Consider the following 15,769-nt stretch of genomic DNA (forward strand, 5'->3'; position numbering starts at 1 on the left):
CCATTTCCTCAGCGATTTCGCAAACAGCAGCAAGATGGGCAGTTCAGGAAGTTTCTGGATGTGTTAAAAAAGCTCCACATCAATATTCCCTTAGTGGAAGCATTGGAACAAATGCCAAACTACGTCAAGTTTTTAAAAGATATTTTGACGAAAAAAAGAAGACTGGGAGAGTTTGAGACTGTTGCTCTTACAGAAGGTTGCAGCGCCATGTTGAAGAGTAAAATCCCTCCGAAATTGAAGGATCCTGGTAGTTTTACAATCCCTTGTTCAATTGGTGGAAGAGATGTGGGAAGAGCTCTATGTGACTTAGGTGCTAGTATTAATCTAATGCCTATGTCAATTTTCAAAAAGCTAGGCATTGGGGAAGCTAGGCCAACCACAGTTACTTTGCAATTGGCGGATCTTTCTATGGCGCACCCAGAAGGAAAAATTGAAGATGTTCTAGTGCAAGTTGATAAGTTCATTTTTCCGGCTGATTTCATCATTCTTGATTATGAAGTGGATAGAGATGTTCCAATTATCTTGGGTAGGCCATTTCTAGCTACTGGGAGGACCTTGATTTACGTGGAAAAAGGGGAGCTCACAATGAGAGCTCAAGAAGAACAGGTAACTTTCAAGGTATTCAATCATATACGTTCTCCAGATGAAGTAGGAGATTGTTTGGCCATCACTGTCAAGAACTCTAATATGGAGGAAGAGGTACCCACAAGGTATAGCAAGAAAGTGAGGATGAGGCTATCTCTTAAAGAATTTGAGAGCAACAATGAGCTAGGGGCAAGTATAAACAAGGCATCGTCTCATTTGCAAGAGCCACGTAGAAAGAAGAAAAAGAAGTGTGGTAGGAAAGCTCATTCCCAAAGGTTTAAAGTGGGGCAGTGGGTGTATTTCTCTAATTCTAAAATGAAAGCAAGTTCTAGACATCTAGCATCAAGTTTCTCTTATTCATTCTTGATAATTAAAGTCTTTCCTTGTGGTGCATTGCACTTGCGTGATGAAATTTCAGGGAGAGAGTTTAAAGTAAATGGCCAACAACTTAAGCACTACCTTGGAGGGGAGGTCGACAGAGAAAAGACCTCCATCAGTTTGAAGGATGCTTGAAGGAGAGGAATTATGGGTTGCCATGTATTTAATGTAACACATTTGGGCAACCCAGGAGTAAAAGGCAGATTGTAAATATACAATAAATGTGTGCGGGAAGGCTTGAAAGCTGGGGAGTTAGATGAAGCAGGGCGTGAAGGCAGAGAAGTTTTTCTGGAATGGTTGGGATTTGCCCAGTTGTTACAGCATTCATTTAGCACTCTGGGCAGCAATCACAAGAGGACTCCGAGTAGAGGGGGTTTCCTTTCCCTTTTGTGTTGTTTTGTGTTGTTTTCTATTAATGTCTGTTAATTTTTTGTTTCTGTGACTGTTTTTAGTTTGTTGTTTGTCTAGGTTGTTTAGTTTCTGTTTTAGCGTTTAATTGTTTTAGTTGTGTTGTTGTGTTAGTTGTCTTTGTGTCTTTGAGAGATTTGATGATTTGGTCTGGCTTAGTGTACTGCTCGATGATGAATTTTTTTTCCGCTCACTCCATTTGTGTTGCTGCCTGGATTTTATATGTTGTTTATGCTTGATGAACTACTAGGATATCATTGATGCTTCCTCTTAGGCTCTAATCAATAGTGATGTACTTTTGTTATCCCGCCTTGTTTTGAGTTTTTCAAATGACTGCTGTTTGTGAAATTTTACGCATCTAGAATTGGTTAGTGCACCCCTTGAGGCGAAATCCTAGCTAGTCTTATCCTTTAGACATGATCTAGGCCATTTTTGGACGATTGAGCCTTTCTAGCCTCCCTTATATAACTAGTTCCCTTAGTGACCCCGTCTTTGAGCCTATAAGCCTATTTTTCTTATTTATCCCAATTCTGCATGCTACATATCCCCTCCTAAACATGAACCTTCCACACACCTCCCAACCTAGTTGCTTTCACTTGTCAAGAATTAATTCTTCCCACTAAGTTTGGGGTGAGTGAGGTGAGTGTAGCTTTGTGGTGAGCTAATCCAAAATTTCAATATCAGCCACATTGGGGACAATGTTGGGATGTAAGTTTGGGGTGGGGGAATTAGCTCACAAGACAAACACATATATACAATCAAACCAATTCTCTTGCTATATGTTATACAGTTTATTTTACTTTTCTTTAGTGTTTTAATGCATATAAAAAAAAACAAAATAGAAGCATAAAAAAAAAAAAAAAACAAAAATATAGTAGAAAAGTTCAGAAATAATAGCAAGAGAAGTACATTAGAGCAATATGTCTTTGTGAGTATAAAAGAAATGTTGGGGAAGTAAGTTTGAGAGATATGAATCATAATAAGGAGGCTCGGTTCTTGACAAGTGAGGTGGTTAGGTTATGAGCTAGTTAAATGACATCCTTTACCGTACCCTAACCCAAGCCTTACATTACAAGCTTAATAAAGTCCTTTTGATCGAGGGGATAAGATTAGACTACATTAGTGGAGAGGAGTGCACTAATTCAACTTATGGGAGCAATAGTTAATTTTGAGGATCAAGGGGCAGTTGTTAGAGGAATTCAAGGTGTAGGTGGGAAGCATTTGTACATACTATTGGCTAGGTGACTTTAAAGAGGTATTGCTGATATCCTGGGTACTGAAATTGAGAAAAACAGCATATAAAGTCAAGGCATAAACACTGCATCATTTCATTCCACCTTTCTGAGAGCAACTTGTTCACTAAGCCATATTGAATTATTTAGATCTCTCTCTCATGTTTTATGTGTGTGTTTTTTTATTTATTTCTGTTTTATCATTACTCGAGGACGAGCAATAGACTAAGTTTGGGGTGTTGATAACTCTAGGATTTAGAGTTATTTTCACATCTTTAAACTTAATTTTTGAACCAAACAAAAGAGTAATGAGTTTTTATTTCTTGTAATTGTGTTCAATTTAGTGTGTCTGTGTAGCTAGGGACCTTGTGTTTACATTGTCATATTTTTGAGTGATTTATGTAGTTTAGTGTATGTGTGAAACAGGAAAGGAAGCTGAAATAAGTGATCGGGGACTTTGGAATCAAAAAAAGGAAACAACAAGTCTGGAAAATGCATGTTGCTGCTTCAATGCTGTAGCATCACCGTAGCAATTGGCAGAGCCCAGGAAGGAAACGTGACAAATGCGAGCTGGACTTAATGAGGCATAAGTGGCGCTGAGGTGGCGAGAGTATTGTACAATTAAGTCAGCTAGGTGGTGTGGCAAAGGACAGGGGGCAAGATTGACTTTGACTTGCTAATTAGGGTAAACCAAGTACCCTAAAAGGGAGGTACCAGCCGAAACATTGGGAGAGACCCATTATCATTCAAGTTTGCTGCATATTTTACAGAGAGAAGTACAGAGAAAAAAAAAAGAGAAGAAAAAAAGTACCAAACAGAGGAGAAGGAGGCAGACGCTCTAAAGGGGAACTTGAGCTCATCACTCATCTATCTCTCTAATCTTCACCTCTCATTTTGTATTAATTTCCTATCTAGTTTTTCTGCAAACTCCATGGATTACTTCTGTATTATTTTCATGTTTAAGTTTGCAACTATGAACTAATTTCCTAAGGGTTTGGGTGATTATGAACCCTCAAGTATGAACTCAACATATTAATGCAATGGCTAAGTGATTATGTCTTTGTTCAATTGAATGTGCTTTACTGTTATTGAATGTTAATTATTGGCCATTTTTAGCATTTACTAAGCTAGATCTAACTTGGAAAAGGGAAGTCTAGCTGATTTCATTCAATTGATGCAAGAGATTCATCTAGTTTTAGGTGATTTTGAGTAGTAGAATAGGAATGTTTTGCTACCTTGCATAACTTAAGAATTGATGCTTAAATGAATGTTTATAATCTGATTTCATGCAGGAATGTATAGAAGGGGAGTATAGACATTAGATTGCACGTTTTGGGAAAAACTTGCTGGGTTTTACGAAATTTGTTAACACTGTCATAATTGCTAACCCATTGCTGTAACAACTGGAACGAACCGAGGGGAATTAATCACCCGAATCCATTTTTCTTATATCTGAAAACTACCCAGTATTTTGTCATTTTAATATCTGATTTTTGGTTTAATTCCTTTGTTTGTCTACAATTATTCTCAGAGTCAATTACCCACTCTTTCCTTTGTTTTGGTTACTATTTTATAAGTTGTTTTTGGTTGATTTTACATTAATTTAGTTAAAAAGTCCCTGTGGATACGAACTTTGACGCTTTGTCACTGTATTACTTGTTGCCGATTGTGTATACTTGCACATATTTTAAACGTTAGAAAATTCACAACAAATAACAACATTAACAAGTGGAGTTGGTATTAAAAGAGTGATCATGGTACTATTTGGAAGAGGAAATTCTGGTTGGGATATCGTTTGAACTTTGATCGCGCACTACTGCGGTCCAACTCATAGGAATAAAACGCCTGCTTTCTTCTCTAAGCTCTTGCATATGTCTGTCGTAGGTGGCTTGAGCGACAATTTCCTTGTACTATTGAGCTTATTGCTTGGTTGTAAGGTTTGGTGAGGGTGATCTAGGCTCAGGTTCTTCATCGAAAAAGAGTTGAAGTAGGTCATTAGCAATTGGTTGCTCAACTCCCCAATAATCGTCACAATTAAAGGACATCTGAGAAAAAAAGAAAGAAAAGGGAAGTGAGAATGTGTGTGGTTAGAACCTAGTTGCTTGATGTGCTTACTCGTGTAAAACAAAACTCACTAGGGCATTATAAAGATCAAAAAGTGGTTTTTTTTAAAACTTTCTCAGAAGTTTTGATGTTCTAGAAGAACATGATTTTTCAGGGTTTTTCCATAAACTAATAACAACATCACATAATAAAATTATTCAATCTTATACAAATCCAATCCTTAATTTCGATGATCCTAAATTTGGAAATAACAAATCAAAACTAAAAGTTCATATTTATATATATGAGAAACACAAACTTTTTATGAGAAAAATATATTTGCCTTGTAAATTAAAATTTTAAGCTCTAAAATAATTTGTGTTTTATACTACATTCTAAACAATTTTTTAGGTAAATAGTGTTATATTATTTGTATATAATATAATACAATACAATATATTGATTAAATACACTGAAAAGGTTGTTACAAACCATGTAACATATGTAGAGAAGTTACAATTTTGGTTACTAATTATTACACATTTGTAACCTACACTCATTAAACTCATAAATATGTAAAAAAAAAAAAAGAGTTACATATTTTTTGAATTTGAAACTTGTGTAAGTTAGGATGTATATAGTTGTTATATGTCTGATCTTATAATTTGTAAATTGTATAAATAATGTATTTTAGAGATACTAGGACGTTTTGACACTTTTTGGTGTCAAAAGAGAGCACGAAATCGCTCTTAGTGTGGCAATGTATCGCCTCAACTGTATTGTGTCGCCTAATATATAACTACTCAATTTTTTGAATAGTATTGTAACATTTGCTCAGTTCCACATCTCAAATAATCCCCTAATCTTTTGTTTAAGTTTATGTACAACTAAATTAAAGTTTGGTAACAAGCAATAGGTTGGTGGATAGCTTTTAAATTCAAATAAGTGTGTAAACCCTACAAATAGAAGCCTTTTGGTTCATATGACTACTTTACATTAAGCTTGATGAATCCCAAAGACATTTCTAGAGTGATTCCCTAATGTTCTAAGTGAGCCTTGAGTTGGTTTTCTTCTTCTCTTCTTTGGTTTCTTGCATTTTCTTTCTTGTATTTTGAGTTTGTAAACTTTATTCATGTCTGTCTAGTGTCGTATTCTTGGTTCTCATTTGTATTTTAGTGTTGTTTGGTTGTAATTCTCTCAATCTTTGTTGTAATATATTCCAACAAATAGAACATTATTGTACATGCTTTTGTGTTTGTAATCCATCAAGTTTAGTCCAATAAGCAATTTTTTAAAAGATCAAAATTTTATTTTTTGAAGGGAATGTATATGATATTAATAAACTAAAAAAAATTATACAAATATTTCGGATAATAAATACCTATCTAAACAACATTATATTATTTTGAATTAATATTACAAATTTAATTTCAATAAAACATAGAAACACAAAATAATATACATTTATCATTTGAATTTTGAAAATTTGAATATAATAAGATTTACCATCTACAAAAAAGGATATACATTTTTTTTGTAATTTTGACTTGGTTGTAGAGAGCCAATTTGAAAGAAAAAAGAAAAAAAATTGTGTTTTAAGAAAGAAATGAATAAATTCTTTATAATTTTGGAATATCTGTTTAAAATTCATAAACTTATAGATCAAAATTTAGGATTGAAAAGTAATCAAGATAATCAAAATAATAACAATATATAAAAATGTATATAATAAGAGGGTGTGAATTTAATATTATAAAGTTATATATTTATATTGAAATATTAAAATGCTGCTGTTACGGCACTCATATCTCCATAGTACATTCAAACCTCTTATTTTTGGTCCATTTATCTATTTAGGTTAGTATTTTGAGGGATTGTTTGTTTGGCCATTCTAGCGAAAAAGTCAAAAAAGACTTATTTTGCAAAAAAATAAAATAAAAAAGTAGCCAATATTAACTTCTTTTTTTTTATTTTTAAATATGCATATTTTTCACCCACTTCTATTTATTATTTATCCAATAAATAATACTATTTATTTACCATGTACTTCTATGGAATACTTACTATGTATGTACTTCCATGAAATTTAATAATATTATTATTATTATTATTTTCCTATATTTGGCCAATTTTGTATGGTCACCCACTAAATCTTTTTTATGTGCACTTATATACCAAGACTACCCTTCATTATCTCCACATATAGTATTTTTTATTTAGATTTAAATTTGGATTTTATTCTATATTGTTGTATTTTATGCTTCAATTTTTCTAAAATATATTTCCACCATTCAAAAAAAGATATATATACTTTTTTTATAGAAATATAAATGAGAAGAAAATGATAATGATAATCATAATAATAATAACCTTTCCTTATGTTTGTTCTTATTAATATGCATGGTTATTTGCTAAGCTTTTCTTTGTTAATGTCATTTCATTTTTTTGCATGTTTTTGATTCTCTCACACTCTTTCTCTATCACACATTGTTGGGTAAGTTTTTTTATCTTTGATTTATTTTATTTTATTTTTAATGGAAGCTGTTATGTCTGACATTTCTTCATCTGGGTTGCCTGCATTTCTATTATATTCTTTGTCTATATAGATATACACTCTTTAAAATAACATGTCTATATAATAGTATTGGGGAGAGTATTATCAAAGACATAATAAATACATTAAAAAAAAGAAATAGAATAATGAACAGAAGTGCATTTTCTAATGTGGGTAATTCGTATTTTATTCTTCTTAGGCCTCCATCGAAGGACAGTTCAGATTTGAAAATTCAAAGGATTATTGGTTGTTTTGGGCAAAGGTGAGATTTTGGGGAGACCCATCTTTTCATTGATGGACATTCACATTACTACCCCACCAAACCATGGTTAATATTACGGTATTGGGTATTTGGGAGGGTATCTTCCAAGACTCATTATTTATATATATATATATACAGTTTGCTTTTTCTTCTCTGCAACAGTGTCAGGAAATAGGAAAAGGGAAGAAGAAAAAAGCATTGGACTTTGTTATATTATAATAGATAGACATAGACATATGTATTGCATGTACAGTTTTGTTTCGTGACCATTTAGATATCATCATTTCTTAGGAATGTCAGAGAAGATTATAGGCCAAATAGGCCTGTAAGTCTGGTTAAACAGAGGGACTTTTGTATCTGGGTCTTAATTGCTATAACCCCTTTTAAAAGTTGAAGCTTTTTTCTTTAGCTTTCTTAGTGTTGAAAAGTCTGATGATATTGATGTGTTCATCCTGTTGTGTCCTCGGTACTCTGAAGGAATTCATGGCTGTGACAGCTATACTGCTGTACCCTTTGCTTTTCTTGGGCTTTGATTCTCTTCCTTGTTACTGGGAGTTATTTCATCTTCTGAGTTTCTTTAGGGACTTTTCTTTTTCATCAGCCTCATCAGTTTCTCTGCTTTATTTCAGTTCTCTTCTGCAACCTACATGGTGATGTATTATTATTATTATTATTACTATTGTGTCTTTCTTTTCATCTTTCTTTATCTTTCTTACTTTTTCTCTTGGGTTTTCTTGGCTTTACCACTCTCCTGGATTTGCATGGAAAAAAGTGTTCTTGATATTCTATCTTCTTGCCTGTTTGCATGACTACAGTTAGTTTATTACTAGTTCTACCTTACTTGCTGCTTGTATTTGATTACTTTCTTTTCTTTCTTTTTAAAGTTCTATCATTATTCTTGTCTTAATGTTGTTTTGTTTTGCTATTTTTTTTGTTAGTGAAGGAATACGTGACCAGTAGGGCTCAGTAAATTGGTTAATGGTTGAGGAAAAGTACAAAGGAAAGACTATTGAAGGTCGGAAAGAGCTCTGGCCATGGCATCAACTTCTAGTGGTAACAAAACCCCTTTGGCCGTGACACTGAGAGAAGGTGCTACTGCCAATATTATTAGGTATGAAGATGTTGCAGCTGATCCTAAGCTCTTCATGGATACCTTGGAGAAACTTCATTCCTCAAATGGAACTAAGTTCATGTAATCACCTTCTTTCTTTTCTCACTCTTTACTTCTAACAACATACTTAGTTAGAACCAAATATACTGTTCTTTTTCATTCTTTAGTTTCTGTAAATCTTTTAACTTTGACCTTGTTAGCATGAATTAAAGATACTTAAGTCTGTGATTAACTTGCTTGACTGTAACATGTTTGTATCTATAGTTTCAAAAAAAAAATTGTTTTAGGCTATATTGTTTGGTTAATCTAGCTTTCTCTCAATTTTATTTTCTCCTTTTCTTGAGCCTTTATTAAGTATTATGAGTTTTCTATTTCCTTCACTAAATAACTGCTGGTCCATGAAGTTGACTTTAGATTTGTTGGCTAACTATGGGTTGACTTGTCAAAACATCTACCATTGATTCTGTTCTTACAAAGCTGCCTAGTAAATAAGGCTCTGCCTTGCAATTGTCATTGGGCTGCAAATACAGTAAGAGTAAAAATCTGATTGAATAGTCTTTTCTTCTTTTTGATTTTTTTTCTACAGGACAAAAAAATTCCCTTTTTAATTGAGTTATTTGTTGCACTTTTGGAATAGGTTTGTGTGGTATGTAAAATTCACTTTCCACAAAAATGTAAACACTTTAGTGCTGTGCATAACCGAGTTACAGCCAAGCATAAGTTTTTTTTTTTTCACTCTTTTTGTGAGGAACTCATATATGCTTATGAAAATATAAACCACATAATTTAACATGGAATTTATTTTCTTACCTTTCGTTTTTTTTACTAAGTATTATACTAACCTTCAGGTTTTGGTTATTTGTCTTTTCATTTCTGTAGATGTAATTGGTGTAAATGCTAAAAAGTCATAGTACATACATCATGGTAATTTTGTTCCTTTTTAAATCCAAAACTCTCTTGATGGTTCTTATGTGATTCTGAAATTCTATAGTTTGTTTTGATAGCATTAAGAATTATTTCCACTGCTATTAGTATTTAGTACCATCTTCTTATTCTTCTTCTAAGACTTTTATGCTTAGCTAGTTGAGTTTCTCTCCCTTATTTATATTTTCTGTTGTTTTATGTGCATATTATTACTCTAGGATACCCATCATAGGTGGAAAAGAGCTTGATCTGCATAAACTTTTTCTCGAGGTTACTTCACGTGGCGGTATTGAAAAGGTAAGGCAAAACTATATCCAATTGCTTGCTTGGTAGCTGTGTTGTTCATTAGGAGCTTTGCAATAGCGATAACACTTAGAGTCGAAACAATGTTTAAAGATGTGATTTTTAGTATCAAGGATTTTGTCTTGGTAAGACAAGAATCACAAGACTTAAGCTTCAAACATTCTGTTAAACATCACTTTTAAATTACATAAATAACCAATAACAAAACCAGTAAATCATGGCATAAACTTTCTCTCACAAATTGTCTATATTAGATATAAATGTCTAGTTTTTACAACTAAAAGGCTTTTCCTTACTGTCCTAGAACAGAGTGGAGTAGTGGACAGCAACTGGACCTAGAAATTATTCACTAACTGGTTGTTACTTGAAGGATTTTTTTAAGAATTGTCTCATCTATAGCTCTATCGTCACCCTCCTCATTGTCACTATCATTATCCAATTCAAATTTTTGACTGTGGACATATTTTCTTAATTTTTGACTTCTAGCCACATTAAAAGATTTCGCATTTAATAAAAGAAAAACCTCCCAATGTTCGAACAAACTTGATTGCACCTATTTTTCTTCTTCTTGAAATTACTTGAGTTTGTTCAGAGGCTGACTTATTTCTAAAACCCCCACACCATCACTGAAATTTAACATAAATCTATGCATTGACCTCCATAGACCTCTTATGCAAGTAAGAGGATTTTGTCCGAAATTCTGTTGGGAAGAACTTGAATCAACCATTCTTTTAAATCTTTTGTGCCCCATGTTTTTAAAATGCCTTCTTTTAAGTACTCTACAAATTATTGCCTAACTTCATCAATGAACTCCTTGTATGGTGCAAAAAATTTCCTAGTGTGAAAAAGATAATCTTAACTTCGTAATACTCTTGATAATATTTTCATAATACTTATTCAAGATAAGGATGTTTCTCTTACTCTCTTTCATTCCTCCTAAACATTTACTTCAATACCATGTTTCCAAGTAGAATTTTTTCTATTTGACCGACTCTCTACACTACTAGTACTAGTATGAACTCCATTAGGTTCGCTACTATTAGCACCGATTTTCCTTGAACTTATTACCATTGTGGAATGTGGATATACATGCAAAAAGAACAAATAAATAACTATCGAATATGACCATATTTTCCATAGGCAGAGAATAGAAAGATTAATAATTAACAAGTTCAAGAAATGAAAAAGAAAATAAGAGCACTAGGAGAGTCTTGGTAGGATGATTTTAGAGGATGAAGGGAAGCTCTGTCTATATGTAGGAGAGATCCCCTCCTCTCTTTTCCCTTCTATTTACTAATTTATTAGTACTTTTTTAAAAAAAAAAAAAAAGATTGTAAAGTAAGTTAAACTGATACAGAATATTTCTGTTGTAACTGTGAAAATTCTTAGTTATTTTACAAATTCAATACACTGCTACTTATTTTCCATGAAAATGTTTACAGATTAGTAACGATAGAAGATGGAAAGAAGTAACTGCAGTTTTCAACTTTCCCTCCACCGCTACAAACGCTTCATATGTGCTGCGAAAGTACTACAATTCACTGCTACGCAACTACGAACTAACTTACTACTTTAAAGCGAAATCAACCCCGTTGAGTGGTGGTAAGAATGTAGAAACAGTAGAGGTTTATCTTCATGAATGTTTCGTCGCAATTCAGTTTCTTGATTAAACAACTCTTTTGCAGATACTAAACATAGTTTATCCATAATGCCTGTTTCAGCTCAGCAAGCAGAGTCACAATCACCAAGTTTCCAAACTCCTATGTTCCAGCAAGCACATACAAGTGAGGCAGAATTTTCTGAAGGTTGTCTTTTTATAATCATCAGATAAAGATGCTGGAGTAGAGCTATTCTTATAGTGCCTTTTCTGTATATTGCCTTATATGGATTTTTTATTATCAAGCATTATCTTCTTGGTGCCATCTTTTTTGCTCACTATTCTTGAAAATTTTGTATGTAAGTGACAGAATCCATAAAATTTCGTGTATAATGTGTTTGGAGTTGTTCTAAATTTTTCTCTTGAAGTTGGTTGTATTAAGCTGTTTATTGAGTAAATGCAGTTAAGAACAGAATTGACATTAGTAATAACTTAGGATCCAGTTTATCTGTGAGACATTTTGTTATATTTAAAATGAGACTCACCGGGGAATTATGTTTTCTGCATGACATTGTCCAATGCAGCAAGAACACCAGCATCATCAGCTTCTTCTACTGTAATTGGTGTCATTGATGGGAAATTTGAAAGTGGATATCTGGTATCCGTAGTCATAGGCTCGAAGCGGCTGAAAGGTGTACTCTACGAGGCTCCACATAATCCACCTTCAAGGCAAATACCACAAGGAATAAATCAACCAACTCCCAACAAAACTGACGATGCTGAATCTGTTGTTCCTGTTGTTCGTCGCCGTAGACGCAGGAAGAAATGTGAGATCAAAAGGAGGGATCCTGCTCATCCAAAACCAAACAGAAGTGGGTACAATTTCTTCTTTGCAGAGCAGCATGCTAGATTGAAACCACTTCACCCCGGAAAAGATAGGGAGATCAGTAGAATGATCGGCGAATCATGGAACAAGTTAAAGGAATCTGATAAAGCTGTATGGAACATATCAAGCCTAGTGCTCTAAACAAAAATGGTAGAGAGGACTGGGAATTAACATGGACTTTTTTTTTGTTTTGTTTGTGAAATGCAGGTCTACCAAGAGAAAGCTGTTAAAGACAAGGAAAGATATAGAAGAGAAATGGAGGGTTATAGAGAAAGGCTAAGAACTGGTCAAGTGATCAGTCATGCAGTACCGCTACAACAACGATTCCCTGAGCCTCACACTACTGCTACTACTACTACTACTACTGCTACTGTGGAAGTGAATCCAAATGTGGATGAAACTGAGGGTGGAGACTCTCAGACTTTAGGCAATGAGAGTTGTTCAAGTAAAAGTGATTCTGAAGTTGATGTAATGGTGGAGAAGGATTCTGATATAGAGGAATATCAAGAGATAGTAATGGATACTCATTCTAATATTGTTGGCATTCAGAAGATTACTGAAGGTGATGAGCTGAAGAAGAAGAGTCTACCAGAACAGAATGTTGGAGATGAGGGTGTTGAGAAAGAAGCTGCTGAGGTGAGAGATTTAAACTTTGTCATCAAGGAGAAAGAGATTTAGGAAGAATTAAACTTTGTCATAGACTTTATCAACCAAGTTCTAATATTTGGCTTTAAATTTTAGTTATAATTAGATCTTAGATGTATGACACACTTGAAGGAGTAACTTTTTATCTTTTTTTTTAAGTCATTAGTTCTTCTTCTTCTTCTTCTTCTTCATAGGTGTAAAGCCTGGTTTACTATCACAAATGGTTGTTGCCTTGAGGAAAGTTGTAGAAGACCTCAATTTTGTAGTGACAAATTTTCTTATGTATTGGTACTGTGTCTTTTTACTTGAATGGAAAATTTTCTTTTCTATTAGCAATTTTATTGTGCAAAAAGATTTATTTATGTTGTGTAATATACTTGGTAACTAGTTTAGATGTTCAAGGACTAAGGTAACAAAATAACCAATATGACTGTTGAACTTGGGTCAATCTTGATTTTATGTCAAGTGTTATATACACAATCAAATTCAATTTTTATTTTCATTAATTATTATTATCTGATTTATAGTCAATATTTTTTTTGAATTTTTTGAAGTGGGCAGTATATGACTATATAAATTAAAGCCAGAGAGATGGAAGTACCAGATTGTTCAACCACATTTTGTACCATGTTCATTGTTCACTAAGCAACTGTGGTCAGTCAATAACTCATTTTTTATTTAAAAAAAAAAATCATATTGTAGTCTAAAATTTTAGAACAATTATTAATATAAACATATCTATATTAAGAGAGAGACTAAAATAAATAAATGTGCTTAAGAGAAGAAATATATTCAAATTCAAGTACAAGAAAAAAAAATCAAAACATTTAAAGCCTTGATCCTAATTTGTATTACAGTTTTTTTTTTCTTTCTTTGTTCTATTTTGTTTCAAAATACATAAATTGAATGAAACATTCTTCAACATGGGAGGAAATAATATAAAAAAAAAAAGAGAAAAGAATAATAAGCCAAAAGAGAATATGTCAATTAATGAAACCTGTACAAAAAATCCCCTAAGTTATTGATGTGGTCCTACTCCTACTCCTACTCCTACTCTTCTTACTAAAGTGCAGGCTATACTTAATTAAAGAGTTGTGAGAAGATGACATTGCTCTCCTTTAAATAATTGGAAGAGAATTGCTAGGGGCAGCACAGGTGCCCAATATAAAAAAGAGTTGACATATCGATGTTGATGCAATTCAATATCAGGTCTCACACATTTGAATTTAATAAATAATTATAAGAATTGCTAAGGATAGCACTGGTGCCCAACACTACAAGGAAGTGACATATCGCTATTGATGCAATTCAATATCGGGTCTCACACATTTGAATTTAATAAATATTATAGACTATCGCTAACCAATCATTGGGTGTCACCTCATGTGGTGTTGGACATTTAGCCTTTGTTTGGAAGATTGGAAAGAAAATAGAATGGATAGAAAAGATAAATGAAAGAAAAAAAAAATTCCTACTTGTTTGGTAAAAAGAGAGGAAATAATTTTTTTTATTTCTTTTATTTGGTACGTGAGATAAAATTGGGAGGAAATAATTTTATTTGACATTTTTACCCTTATATTAATATTTATATATTTTTGTATATTTATCTTGATGCATTAATTATAAATATATTTTTTTCTTATAATTTTATCAAAATTGCAGGAAAATAAAAATTTTATAATGCATACTATTCATTTTTTTCCTTTTCTTTTTTATTCTAAATAAAATACATATAAAATAATTTATATTTAAAAATTTTAGGCTAACAAATAATAAATATATATATATACAATATGTTTTTCTATATAAAAAATATAATAAATTTTTATTAAAAATAATAAATAATATGAAAGTCGAAATTTTATAATCTTACCACATTTTTGAAAATATGAACTCCATTAAATTTATATACATAGATATAATATACGAGTCTCACAATTTAAATGACATTTTAGTCATTAAACTTCAAATAATTAAACTACACTTTTTCTCTTTAGTTTTCTCTCAATTTTGGAGAGAGAATATTTTAGGTGAGTCCCACCACATTTTTCTATCAATTTTTTTTCCATTCTCTCTTCTCTCTTATCAAATTACTCACTTTTATAGTTCTTTCGACTTTTCTCTTATTTTCTCTCATTTTTCTTCCTTACCGAAGAGAGGGTTAAGGTGTTAAAACAACAACACTCTAATTGGAACTACTACTAATAAACCATAATGGAAATTTCTTGGAAATGCTTTGTGTTATTATATATGCTTGTATAGGATTTTTTCAAAGTCTTTGCATTTATATTCTCCTTCATCACAACTCTTTTTCCATTTACTTCAAAGTCTTTGCACCACTTTTATTCAAGATTACTTAAAAGTGTACTTCTAATTTTAGTATTGAGGAAAAAATTACTTTAAATGTACTGAAAAAAAGGGTATATTCTTGAAGCTAAGGTGTGAACAACATTTTCTTAAGAGTCAAATTCTATTTATGCATTTTCACATTGGACAACTGTCTTTGCTCTCTGAGCCTAAATTCTTCTGTATTTGAGTATGAACATATATTGATAGTACCGCCAATTTAAATGCCACTTAATACTAATTTTGGATACTCTTTAGGCTGTTTATTTGAGGAAATTAATAATTCAATGTAGAGAAGAAAAAAAAATTGACTTGAATCATCCATGATATTTGAGTAGCTGGTGAAATCAATTCTTCAAAATTAAACTATATAAATGGATTAAAATATGTATAGTGTTTCATATTTAAATTTTTAATATTTCTATACAAATATTCTATCATATTATTTTATTATAGAGAATTGCTAAAGGACACGCTATTGGTGTATCAAATATA

At 32.2% G+C, this 15,769-nt stretch overlaps 1 protein-coding gene across 8 annotated transcripts; it reads left to right on the plus strand.

Moving 5' to 3' along the window:
• Window positions 1-7,020: 7,020 nt before the first annotated feature.
• Window positions 7,021-13,256, plus strand: LOC133819814 (high mobility group B protein 15). Of its 8 annotated transcripts, none has more exons than XM_062253164.1 (8): window positions 7,021-7,140; window positions 7,400-7,462; window positions 8,401-8,654; window positions 9,716-9,794; window positions 11,243-11,402; window positions 11,486-11,605; window positions 11,982-12,394; window positions 12,491-13,256. In XM_062253164.1, exons 3-8 carry the CDS (start codon window positions 8,497-8,499, stop codon window positions 12,959-12,961), a joined length of 1,401 nt encoding a protein of 466 aa, XP_062109148.1. In that variant the 5' UTR covers window positions 7,021-7,140; window positions 7,400-7,462; window positions 8,401-8,496; the 3' UTR covers window positions 12,962-13,256. The 8 variants fall into 8 exon arrangements, with proteins under 8 accessions (XP_062109148.1, XP_062109152.1, XP_062109147.1 ...); XM_062253168.1 differs by having other exon boundaries at window positions 8,406-8,654; XM_062253163.1 differs by lacking the exon at window positions 7,021-7,140 and having other exon boundaries at window positions 7,182-7,462.
• The last annotated feature ends 2,513 nt before the right edge of the window (window positions 13,257-15,769 follow it).

Source organism: Humulus lupulus, chromosome 2 (genome assembly GCF_963169125.1).
Source record: "Humulus lupulus chromosome 2, drHumLupu1.1, whole genome shotgun sequence".
Lineage (NCBI taxonomy): Eukaryota > Viridiplantae > Streptophyta > Magnoliopsida > Rosales > Cannabaceae > Humulus > Humulus lupulus.